This window comes from Diabrotica virgifera, chromosome 5 (assembly GCF_917563875.1).
Source record: "Diabrotica virgifera virgifera chromosome 5, PGI_DIABVI_V3a".
NCBI lineage: Eukaryota > Metazoa > Arthropoda > Insecta > Coleoptera > Chrysomelidae > Diabrotica > Diabrotica virgifera.
The window spans coordinates 247,023,852-247,037,545 of NC_065447.1; the positions used below are offsets into that span (position 1 = coordinate 247,023,852).

Below are 13,694 nucleotides of genomic sequence, written 5' to 3' on the forward strand. Positions count from 1 at the left end.
AGCCTCGGTACTTTACAGAAGACCACGATTTGCCACGATTTTGTATTGTTTGTCCCACAAAGCCCACATACAAAAAAGACAAGAATGTTTATCAACATCAGCTGTTTGTATCTACACATCAGTTTATGTGTCAAATAATGTACCAATAAGGGCATGGCAAATTTTAATTCAACCAATAGAACAGTACAAGTAATTAACTGGAAGAGTTTAAATTGTTTTATCTCTTTAGTTAATTTTCCTTTGTTCTTTGTTATTGTTAGTGTTTGTTTTACTAAAAATAAGATGTAATGTTTTGCATAATTATTATGACATACAAAAATTATATGCAACCCATATTACCTGCATCTCTATCGGAAAATCTAAAGATAAAAGAGAAATCTTGGAAAATTATTATTCGATTGGTGTGACGAAGTTACCGTTTACTTTAATTTAATTATTATTTATCAAATAAGTCTTTTACGTTAAATATAATTATCCTTATTTTAAAATGTTTTATATGCAACCAGCATTACTGAGTTGCATTTTAAATTATCTATAATGTAGAACCATCATTATTTACAGGTGTGAAGTAAATAAGTAACAAATGAATGTGCGATAGGGAGTGTAATTAAAAAAAATAAAATGTGTGATGCATATAAAAGGACAATCCTTCCAATCATACGATCACCAATGACCAAGCGATCGTATTATGATAAATTTAGCTAAACCAAAGAATACATATCTCCCTAATTACCTAAACCCTTATTTATCGATCTATCTCCGCCTATGAAATTAAAAAATACGTTGCTAACTTCATAGCACATATAAAACGTCAAAAGAAAAAAAAGGTTATTTTGATATTTTGATTTAATTTGGATAAAAATAATTTTTTTTACTTACAAATTAAGTTTTTCTATAATTGAAAATGCAGAGAGATCGACGAAATAATGCCGGAAATCGTATGGCCAAACTGTTGGACGAAGAAGAAGAATGCCAGGATGAATTTTATAAACAAAACTATGGAGGTTTTGAAGAAACGGCTTCTGATAATGAATACGAGTAATACGTTCTACCAAATTTCAAGTATAATCAATTATTAATTTCATATTTTTTAGAGCTGAAGAAGAAGGTGAAGACTTAGTCGACTCTGACTTTAGTATTGACGAAAATGACGAGCCGGTGTCTGATGCTGAAGGAGGAGATGAGAATCAAAAGAAAAAACGGAGACTTGTTACTAAAGCATACAAGGTACTGAAGAAACTTTTTAAGTTCTTATATATATTATACATTGATTTGTTGTAGGAGCCAGTACCAAAAAAGGAAAAACTGAAACAACCAAAACCACCAAAAACTTCTCCAAAAATTAAACGTTTATCGAGTTTTAGTAATGAATCACTTGGTAAGTGTTAAATAACATTGCAAATACCTAATTAACTTTACTGTTATATGTGTATTGACCATCATCATTGGCTCGACAACCCATAGTGGGTCTTGGCCTGTTTTAGCATCAGCTTCCAAAGCCTAGACAAATAATCCCCGGACAAATAATCCCAGACAAAAAATCCCCACAAATTATCCCTGGACAAAAAATCCCCGGACAAAAAATCCCCACAAAAAATCCCCAAGAAATATTTGCTGCCGAATAGTTCTCTAAAATCAAAAACAAACAAAACCATCTTTTACTTTTATAGTTTTCTAAAAATTTTACCGAAATTTTAACAAATTTCGAATTCCAATACCATGCTGAAAACTTTAAATTTTACATGACAAAAAAGTGTGAGTTTTTTCAAAAGTCGTGGAAGACATGGGGAATGAGCTAAGGCCCCGTTTTCATGACAGGCGCTTAACACGCATTTTGATAACGTGCGATTATCAACGACATACATTTTACTTGAGACCATTCACATGCCAACTCATGTCTTAATGACCTAAAACGCATTATCAAAACGCGCGTTAAGCGCCTGTCATGAAAACAGGGCCTTAGCTCATTCCCCATATCTTCCACGATTTTTGAAAAAACTCATATTCATTTGTCAAGCTCCGGGGTATGATCTAATTACAGGTGAGCTGTTGAAAAATCTTCCCCGAAGAGCTATCGTAAAATTAACAAACCTCTTTAACGGTGCATTCAGATTAAAGTATGTACCAATGATATGGAAGATGGCGGAAGTCATTATGATTCCTAAACCAGGAAAACCAGCACATGAGGTTTCGTCATACAGACCGATATCTCTGCTTCCTGTAATATCGAAGCTGTTTGAGAAACTGCTCCTCAAGCGAATAAAACCAATTATTGGAGCAAGAAATTTGATACCGACACATCAATTCGGATTTAGATATAAGCATTCAACAATTGACCAGGTGCACAGAATCACAAATATTATCGAAAGATCCCTAGAAGAAAAGAAAGTCTATTCAACTGTATTCCTTGATGCTGCACAGGCTTTTTATAAAGTCTGGCATGAAGGTTTAACATACAAACTAAAATGTTTTCTGCCTATACAGTACTCAAAACTTTTACACTCATACATAAAAGAACACCATTTTAGAATTAAGCAAGAAGATTGTTCTTCAGACTTAAAAGAAATTAGAGCAGGTGTTCCACAAGGCAGTGTGTTGGGTCCGGTCCTATACCTACTATACACGTGTGATATACCTGTACTGGAAGACAACACTGTGTCACAACACTGTGCAATACTTTGCTGATGATACAGCTATTCAAGCAGTAGGGACGACAAGTGAAGAGGCGACCAACAAGGTCCAAATAGCAGTTAACCAAATCCGTAAATGGACACAAAAATGGAGAATCAGGCTGAATGAAACTAAATCTGTCCATGTTAATTTCACCAACAAAAAAATACAATATATACCAGTTATAATCAACAATATCCAAGTACCATATGCAGATACTGCTAAGTATTTGGGTATAAAATTAAATGCAAAACTACGCTGGAAGGTTCACGTTAAGAAAAAAAGGGAAGAACTAAATATAAGATATAAAAAAATGTATTGGCTAATTGGAAGAAACTCCACATTGTCGATGCATAATAAATTACTAATTTACAAACAAATATTGAGACCTGTATGGACTTATGGATGCCCACTATGGGGGTGTACTAGACCAGCGGTTCTCAACCACCGTGTCGCGACACACTGGTGTGCCGGAAGAACCTATCAGGTGTGTCGCGAGATTTACGAATACGATATTTTTATTTATATTTTTTTACTTGTTAGAATATATCAATCATGCATTCAACCATTTTTTTAACTATTAGTAATATACCACGTTATACCAATCAATAAAGTACCAATCCGTAATTGTTTCCTAATATATTCATCTGTACTTACCTACCACTAGCAAAATTTTGTACATATAAGGGTGTCGCGAATCTGTAAGGAGTACGTTAGTGCGTCACTGAGTAAAAAAGGTTGAGAACCGCTGTACTAGACCAAGTAATATAACAGTAATCCAAAGATTCCAGAACAAAATACTAAGAAAAATATTGTAGATGCTCCTTAGTATGTGACAAACAGTGATCTCCATAAGGATCTAGGAATGGAAACTGTGGATATAATCATCAAGAAGATGGCAGGAAGTCACAAGCAACGACGTCATATGCACGAGAATATTGAGGCAATCCAGCTCCTCGATACCACTGGGCAAGTTAGAAGACTGAAGAGGACAAAGCCTTATGAACTAGTTTGAGTGATAGGTGATAGTGAAAAGCAGAGCATAGTGCTTGTGTGCGTTAGTGTGTGTATGCTAGAATAGTGCACTATCTTGTTAGGTTAGATAAGAGACACTATGGGGTAAGCTCTTAATTTTAAGGAACAGTAATAATTTAGGTTAGATTAAAATTGCTCATTGGTCAAGTATGACCAGATTGTAATTGTAATAATCATCATCGTAGTGATGATTATCGGAAAAAAAATTGGTCATATAAAATTTGAATTTTTCAGCATGGAATTGGAATTCTAAAAAACTTTTAGAGAACTATTCAGCAGCAAAAATTTCTTGGGGATTTTTTGTCCGGGGTTTTTTGTGGGGATATTTTGTCCTAAAAAATTTGTAGGGATTATTTGTCCGGAATTTTTTGTGGAGATTTTTGTCCAGGGATAATTTGTAGACATTTTTTGTCCAGGATTATTTTTCCGGACCCCCAGGTTCCAGTCCCTCCCATCCTTTGCCTTGGTTTTCCAATTTTATACTCATAAGTCATTTTCCACCTGATCCATAAATCATGCTCTGGGCCTGCTGCTTCTTCTCAGTCCTTCCGATCTTTGATTATAAATGTGTTTAGATGGCTCCATCTCCTTCATTCTCTCCAAGTGGCCTAGCCCCTGCAGCCTGTTTATTTTTAGGTTCACTATTAACGAGGTAGATCTCAAAATTATAGTGGCTCTCCGTATAAAACAGCCTAAACATTCTTCATCGCGTTTTTCATCATCCACGTTTCTGATGCGTAAATGAGTACATGCTTGATAAGAGTTCTGTATATCAATATTTTCGTTCTTTTTTTGAACATGTTTGATGTTAAAAGTTTCTTTGCCTCTGAAACTAAGAATCTAGATGTGATCCTTGACTCCGCCCTTAGCTATAAATCACACATTTCCAGTACAATACAGAAGTCTATGAAGATGCTTGGCTTTATAAAAAGAACCACCAGAGACTTTACTAACATCTCAGCTATTAAATCCCTTTATTTCTCCCTGGTTAGATCTCATTTTGATTACTGTTCCACAATTTGGTCCCCCTATTACTTTACTCATAAACTGAAACTTGATGCTGTCCAACACAATTTTCTAAGATATACTGCCACTAAGATACATGTATACTACGACTATTCTGCATTAGAGCGCATACTGAACTTACCTCCTCTTGAGGTACGCAGAAAACAAAAAGACTTAATAATTTTATTTAAAATTATCAACGGGCTGTGTAACTGCCCCGAGCTTCTCTCCAAAATATCTCTATTTGTCCCCAGTCGTTCGACTAGGCAGGTCCAACCTTTTATGTTCCTTTTCATAGCTTCAATTATTCTTACAACACATTTATTCCTAGAACTCTTCAATTAGCTAACTCATTAAATAACCTCGAAATTTTTAATACATCAGTTTCCCGCTTTAAAAATCATATTTCTTCCCTAACTTTTTATCTTTTTAATACTTTCGGCCAGAGCTTTTGTATTGTGATTAGTGTTAGAATGTTCTACATGACCTGTATGTATTAGATAAGTCAAAACCGTTATACCTTGGAACATAGGTGTAACCAGGGGGTGGTTTTGGAGGTTATAACCCCCCCTTTGGATGTACGTTGAGCTCTATACACTTAACACCATTACTATTCAATATCTCCCAGAGACCATCAAGTAGTTGTAACCCCCCCACCTAGGATCATCCTGGTTACACCTCTGCCTTGGAACATTTCTGAATCTATTTATGTGTTATCTTTTGTTTGTAATTCTACTGATCTATATGTTATCTTATTCTTTTTTTCTTTTTTGTAACTGTACTATTCATAGAATTATTTTTTCTCAATCCACTTTGTTATAGTCTAAGAGCTAGTGAACCCTCCGACTAACAGTCGTCCTGTAAGACTAGAAATTTTTCTAGTGATAATTCATAGCACACCAAGGTTAAAAACCATGACCTGGCAGGCATCAGCGGTGCACGTGTATCTACCAGGTGAATCGAAAAGTGCAAATTTAGGAGGTAAAATAAACTTTCTCCTGTAAGGTTTAAATTTAAGTATGTGTTTGAGTAAGTCATTCAGAAGAAATGTGTACAATGACAGGCGATTCTGAAGAGCATAAGACCTTGCCAGGCGAGGGGAAAGATTAGGGGTTTTTCCTAAAATTATTCTTTTTGCATCGAACAAATTTTTTTTAGGTTTTTTGAATCATTCCAAACAGAAAACGTCTTTAGTGATTTTTCTCTTAAGTTAATAGTTTTTGTTATATAAGCGATTGAAAATTTTGAAAATTGCGAAATCAGCCATTTTTAACCCTAAATTGGACATTTATCTAAAAATTTCAATGTTGCCAAGATACGTAGATATTCTTTAAACATTTATTGATGAAATCCCGAAGAGTTTTTTGCAATAAAATATCGAAAACCCCTTTGTTTTTTTAATTGCTTATCAAGCAGGTGCCACACTATAAGTGAGGACGTTTGAGTTTGCATAAATTCATTATCTCGAGAATGGGCAAATTTCAAGAGAAATCCTCAGACAGGTCGATTTTTATTTTTAAATTAGGGCTTTTTGGCATATATATAATACTAGTGACGTCATCCATCTGAGCGTGATGACGTAATCGATGATTTTTTTAAATGAGAGTAGGGGTTGTGTGATAGCTCATTTGAAAGGTTATTGAATTTTCTATTCACTAATATAAACATTAACATAATTATTTATACAGGGTGTACAAAAAATTTTTTTTTATTAAATTAACTTTGATTAAATTTGACAAATAGAAGAAAAATTTTTTTTTGTACACCCTGTATAAATAATTATGTTAATGTTTATATTACTGAATAGAGAATTGAATAACCTTTCAAATGAGCTATCACAAAACCCCTACTCTTATTTAAAAAAATCATCGATTACGTCATCACGCCCAGATGGATGACGTCACTAGTATTATATATATATGTCAAAAAGTCCTAATTCAAAAATAAAAATCGGCCTGTCTGAGGATTTCTCTTGAAATTTGCCCATTCTCGAGATAATGAATTTATGTAAACTCAAACGTCCTGACTTATACTACAGTGTCGCACACGCTTGATTAGCAATTGAAAAAACAAAGGGGTTTTCGATATTTTATTGCAAAAAACTCTTCGGGATTTCATCAATCAATTTTTAAAGAATATCTACGTACCTTGGAAACATTGAAATTTTTAGATAAATGTCCGATTTAGGGTTAAAAATGGCCGATTTCTCAATTTTCAAAATTTTCAATCGCTCATATAACAAAAACTATTAACTTAGAGAAAAACCACTAAAGACGTTTTCTGTTTGAAATGATTCAAAAAACCTAAAAAAAATTTGTTCGATGCAAAAAGAATAATTTTAGGAAAAACCCCTAATCTTTCCCCTCGCCTGGCAAGGTATTATGCTCTTCATAATCGCCTGTCATTGTACACATTTCTTCTAAATGACTTACTCAAACACATACTTAAATTTAAACCTTACAGGAGAAAGTTTATTTTACCCCCTAAATTTGCACTTTTCGATTCACCTGGTAGATACACGTGCACCGCTGAGGCCTGCCAGGTCATGGTTTTTAGCCTTGGTGTGCTATGAATTATCACTAGAAAAATTTTTAGCCTTACAGGACGACCGTTAGTCGGAGGGTTCACTAGCTCTTAGACTATTATGTTATATTATAATTTAGAACACTGTAACATTTATATCTGAATAGGGCTTGCCCTTGTATAAATAAATAAATAATTTTTTTGAAAGTATATGTGTACTGAATGAATATCTACGTACCTTGGAAACATTGAAATTTTTAGATAAATGTCCGATTTAGGGTTAAAAATGGCCGATTTCTCAATTTTCAAAATTTTCAATCGCTCATATAACAAAAACTATTAACTTAGAGAAAAACCACTAAAGACGTTTTCTGTTTGAAATGATTCAAAAAACCTAAAAAAAAAAGTTCGATGCAAAAAGAATAATTTTAGGAAAAACCCCTAATCTTTCCCCTCGCCTGGCAAGGTATTATGCTCTTCATAATCGCCTGTCATTGTACACATTTCTTCTAAATGACTTACTCAAACACATACTTAAATTTAAACCTTACAGGAGAAAGTTTATTTTACCCCCTAAATTTGCACTTTTCGATTCACCTGGTAGATACACGTGCACCGCTGAGGCCTGCCAGGTCATGGTTTTTAGCCTTGGTGTGCTATGAATTATCACTAGAAAAATTTTTAGCCTTACAGGACGACCGTTAGTCGGAGGGTTCACTAGCTCTTAGACTATTATGTTATATTATAATTTAGAACACTGTAACATTTATATCTGAATAGGGCTTGCCCTTGTATAAATAAATAAATAATTTTTTTGAAAGTATATGTTTCAACCATTCGATCTTCAGGTTTTGCTACTTTCTTATTATTTGTCACCTTCATATACTTAGTTTTACTATTATTAACATGTAGCACCATTCTTTTTGTTACTGCTAACAATGCAGTGGACAAGGTCCATCTTTCTTCTCGCTATGATATCAATGTCATCTGCATATGCTAGTATATATTTGTACATTCTTATACAACAAGAGTTATATTATGTGTAATGTGTATTACAGACATTATTATCATTTTAGGTAGAAAATCTGTACGAAAATCAACACTAGCCCGGACAGCAGAAACAGCACAACGAATAAAAGTTAGAGATCTTGAACAGAGGAAGAAGGTTAAGAAGCAGTCGGTAGAAGAAAGAATACCGACACAAGCTGAGCTTCTAGCTGAATGTAAAATTACTGAACAGGAGAATTTGAAATCTTTAGGTAAGAATACTAATGAAATTGTTGATGTTATAAATGAACTTCTTGAACAATACCAACAGTGCCAATATCTATTCACTGTTGAACTGGAAGACCCAAAGTCAGCTATTAGTCTTTTATCTAAATAATTTTTACCTTTATGCTAATTTTTGTAGGGAGTTTGAGAATGAACATGGAAATGCAGCAATTTGTTTTAGAGAGGGTGTGAATCGTTGAGAAAGACAGGACATAAAATATATGAGTTATTACTATTTTGGAATATGCTGCTCTTGAAAATATAATTGGTAATGTTTAATTATTTATGTTGTATTTGGAGTCATTTAAGTATTACTTAACACAATTTTGGGGGAGGGTGTCATGTAAAACCTTTATCTCATCTCTAAGCAGAAAATTCACTCATCCCAAATACCTACGGTACCAAAAGAATTGAGCCCTGGTGGTACCCTTTCTGTGTTATCTAGCTCTTGATGACATGATACGCTGAAGCATTTCCCAAAACTTTTCATATGCATTTGGACATCGAGATTAGTATAGCTTTCTGCATGGTCTTATAAAGATGTTCACTAAGACTCAGCTGTTTTGTTTTCTAGCAGGTTTTTTCGAGGTAACACCAGTAGTAGATGAAATAATAGGTACTGTCTGAGTCCTTTTTATTCTCCATTGTCTTCTTATTTGTATTTTCAGATCTCAATTTAGTTCTATTCTAATAATTAACTTAAAGCAAGAAATTATAATTTTTTTATTTAAAAAAAATTGATTTTTAGAAAGATATCAGAAGTTAGAGAATGAAAAGAAAGCTAAAAGGCCATTAAAGAAACATGGTTCTGGTCCAGTGATACAATACAGATCTACTAGAATGCCTATTATAGAAGAAATTGACAAAGACAGGTATAGTTTTATGTATTTTAATATATCAATATACCTATTCTAATATTTCTAATTCTTTGGAACCTCATTATCACACCTATTGATATTTTTGAAGTTATACTTCTTTAGGCGCGATTGAGAGTAAAATTTCATAATTCTGCGCGCATGCGCACACAGACAGTATGGTATAAACGTTATACGGGATCTGATTGGGTGTTAAAATCATCTGTCAATAATTTTTCAATATGGAGATTTTGGATAAACAAATTAATGTTGTGTATATTAGTTTTTATTGTTGTGATGGCAGAGAAAAATGCAAGTTTATAATATTGTAGTTACTTTTTAAATAGTTTTTAAAAGCGACAGGTACGTAATAATTTAAATGTTTCAGTATCCTAATAAAAAATTTCATAGGTAGGACCTACCTATTTGGAAAATTGAAAAAGAACCTACCAAAATAGTATGTAGTGCTTTGATTTACATAATTTGATTACCATCAAAATTTCTATCAATATTCAGCTAATATATTGTTTTCTTACTCTATGTTTTTTTGTATTCTAATATTTCTTTCAATTCTAAATAATTTCAATTCAAAATCAAAATAATTTGGTTAAATTCAGAACCGTCAAAAGTTTAATCCGTGTAGTTAGTTGATCTTCGCACATGATGACACATGGTCTCCGTGGGTAAAAGTTTAAGGTGAATGAATTTCAATACTAACTGCGCTAAGCGGATTCGAACCCCAATGGAAACTTTTACTTTTTTTATTTTTTTTTATACATTTTATGATTGTAAGTTTATTTATTATATATTTTTTTTTCGGAAAATACGTATTTAGTTAAAAAATTTTCCTACATTGTTCAGAAATCATTTGTGGCATTTTTCAATGTGTTTGTTTGTGTGTGTTTTATTCTTTTATTATTTTAATTTTTGCCACTGTTTTAATAAAAATTTTTGGGAAGTAGTAAATATTAAAATTAGTTTAATATTTAAATAAAATATAAATAAACTATTTAAAGTATATTGATTTCGTTGAAATCATATAATAGAAGTATAACTTCTTACGTGCGTACAAAGTACACACACATTCTTTTTTTTTATCAATAGATCATTATGTCTTTTTTTAGTACTGTTAAAGAAGAGGTAACAGACATCCAACCAAAATATTGCGAAAGAACTTTTATTACTATATATAACGATCCAAATGATGTTACTTTCAAGAAAGTATTTAATGTTAAACCAGCTCCAATTTTACCTAAGAAATTAAAATGTGCTGTGACCGGGTAAGAAAAAACAAAAAACATTTTTTTGATTCGTTTTTCATAACGTTACAGCTCCCGGAACGAACCATGGCTGACGAGAAACGCTGTCGACGGTCGTACGCCCACCTAAACTCTACAGTCTCTACACAGACATGATTTCTCTCACCGGCCATGGTTCGTTCCGGGAGCTGCCTCTATATGTATCGAAAGTAGGCAATCTGTACTACAGTTTTCTGTAGAATGTGTTGCCTACCCATTCGGTGAAAAGGTTGACATGGGGATATGATATTTGTACAGTGCTTCTCATGGTGGCGTAAATTTTGGGGATGGTCTTACGTACATTATAATCATCATCATCATGGCTTATTCACTCCTGGCGGAGTATTTGCCGCCCTTTTGGGCTCTCTGATTCATTCCAGCGTGTGTGACGTGGCCCTGTCTCCAATTTTCTCCATTCTTTTCGGTCCTTACAGCGCTCCTTCCAATTATAGATTCCCATCTTCTTTATGTCTCCTAAGACTTGATCTCTCCACCTTGTTTTGGTTGGTTTATTACTAGCTCTCTCTTCTTTGCTTCTATATCTAGTATTAATATTATATTCTGCATGGCTTTTTAAATCTCTAGTAACCAGTGCAATATCGTGTGCATATGCTATCAGTTGGGCTGAATATTCGATAATAGTTCCCCTAATTTTGGCTGCTCTTTCTGCCCCCTCTATGGCAATGTTAAATAATGTTGTTGACAGGGAGTCTCCCTGTCTGACACCTACCTCCATTTGTACTTCATCTGACGGGCCTTCCCTTGTTAAGATTCGTGCCTTGGATTCCTTCATCGTCATTTTCGTGAGACTTACTAGTTTTTCTTGAATGCCTAGTTGATTCATATCATTAATTAGCTCCTCCCTTATTACACTATCAAAGGCTTGCTTGTAGTCGATAAACAGTATATGTAGATCTATTCCGTGCTCGTAACTTTTTTCGACGATTTGCGTTACAATGTGTATTGCATCTATTGTTGACTTACCTTCTCTGAATCCATGTTGGTATTCACCTACTTTTGTTCTCGTTTCTTTTTCTATTCTTTGTCTGATCAAATTAGTTAATATTTTGTACATTGTATTTAATAGCGTGATTCCCCTGTAGTTAGTGCATTTCGTCTTGTCGCCTTTTTTAGGGATTGGTGTTGGATCAGACCGCAATTCCAGTCGTTCGGCATGCGTTCTTCTTCCCATATTCGTTCTATCAGCTTGTGGATTCTGTGGGCTAGTTCCTCTCCCCCTTTCTTAAAGAACTCATTTATAATGTCGTCTGGTCCTGCTGCTTTCCTTGACTTTAATCTGTTTATGGTCGCCAATACTTCGCTGTATGAGGGAGGCTCTGATTGTTCTTCATTCCTATTTTCTGTTTGTTCTTCATTTTCTGCATTTTCAGCATGGTCTTTCTTTTTGAATAATTCTCTATAGTGTGTTTCCCATTCCTTTTTTCCAATATTTATCGGTATCTTTTTCTTATTCTGTGCTTTTATGTGTTTATATTATATAGTCTTGCATTATCGTTACTATTATCTTTGAGTTCCAGCAGTAAGTCTTCAATCCATTTCTTTTTTTTTTAGTTCTGCAACATTTTCTGACCCTTTCTTCTTCTCGTTATAGTGTGGGAGATCTTCTTGTTTCCCTGTGGCCAACCACCTGTGTCTTGCTTTGTCCTTGTCTTTACTAGCTTGCTCGCATTCTTCATCGTACCAATATTTTCTTTTATTGTCTTCCATTAGTCCTATCGTCTCCTCTGCTGTTGTTAAGATACTATCTTTTATGTCTTCCCATGTTTCATCTATGTTCGATGGTTTTAGGACTAGTAGTTTTTCTTCCAACTTAGGGCAGAATTTTCTGTTTGCATTATCTGTATTTAGTTTTGACCACATTATAAAAATTTTATTTTTTTAAAAATGCTTGTCATGATTCTTGTGTCGTTATTTACTGTTTACTTACGTGGAGAAATAGTTGAGTAAAATTCTTTCGTTTTCTCATATCCAAAAATAAGTTGGAGTAAAGAAAAAAATCGATTAAAGCTTTGTTTAATAACAAAGAATAACTAAATATATGGTTACGCGTCACAGTGTTGCCATATTTTTTGTATAATATATACGAATGTTTCAAACACATATAAAGATAGACTTTTACGAATATATAGCTCTATAATTATTATATAACTCATTAAAAACAATGAATTTTCCAGGAAACCCGCAAGTTATATCGATCCCGTTACTCGAGTTCCGTACCACGGCAGAACCTGTCTAAAAATAATCAGGTTGGCCTATTACGATTACATGGAACACCACGGAGATAAGAATAATGCCTTGGTAGCGAATTTCTTGAAATGGTTGTCACAGAACAAGAAACGGTTAAGAAACGAACTAATTACAGAGCAAAAAGTGTCTTTTCAGTAGTTTTAAGCGAATTAATAAAGTATTATTATGATTTTTAGGTTTTTTTATTATTCCTGTGCATATTTGTTACATTTAATATTAGTCTGATCAAAATCCATATAAGGTTCGTCAACTCGTTCTTTGCGCATACCTAGATATTATCCACGAATTACTTTGTATTTAATGTCTCCTATTTAGAGAAAATCTAAAGCTATGAAATTAAGCCGTCTATGCGTCTGAAATAGAATACATCAAACAAAGGTAGTTGTATAATAAAAGGCGGTGATTGATACAAGAAATTTTGAGTTTTAGTTATGTCAAAATGACCTTGGTATTGTATATAATTATTAATTTTCGTAAAGTTGGCGCAGTACTTGACACGATCGGACTCAGAGAGCCCAACTCTTAAAAAATAATAAATAATCACCCAAATAATAAAATATTAATAAACGGTAAAGAAGTAGAAGAGGTAGACAGGTTCACATATTTGGTTTCAATAATGGAAATGAACGGGGCGTGTAAGAAGCATATTACACATTAGACGAGAATAATAAAGGCTCAACATGCATTCAACATTTTAAATAAAATTTGGCAAACAAACCAAATTTCAAAAACAACAAAAATTAAAATCTTTAATAGTTGCATCAAAAGT

The 13,694-nt window shown here is 33.5% G+C and overlaps 1 protein-coding gene across 1 annotated transcript; it reads left to right on the forward strand.

Moving 5' to 3' along the window:
- Nucleotides 1–786: 786 nt before the first annotated feature.
- Nucleotides 787–13,094, forward strand: LOC126884771 (vacuolar protein sorting-associated protein 72 homolog). Its single transcript, XM_050650990.1, has 7 exons — nucleotides 787–1,038; nucleotides 1,095–1,227; nucleotides 1,282–1,378; nucleotides 8,310–8,492; nucleotides 9,254–9,377; nucleotides 10,484–10,639; nucleotides 12,853–13,094. Exons 1-7 carry the CDS (start codon nucleotides 905–907, stop codon nucleotides 13,061–13,063), a joined length of 1,038 nt encoding a protein of 345 aa, XP_050506947.1. The 5' UTR covers nucleotides 787–904; the 3' UTR covers nucleotides 13,064–13,094.
- The last annotated feature ends 600 nt before the right edge of the window (nucleotides 13,095–13,694 follow it).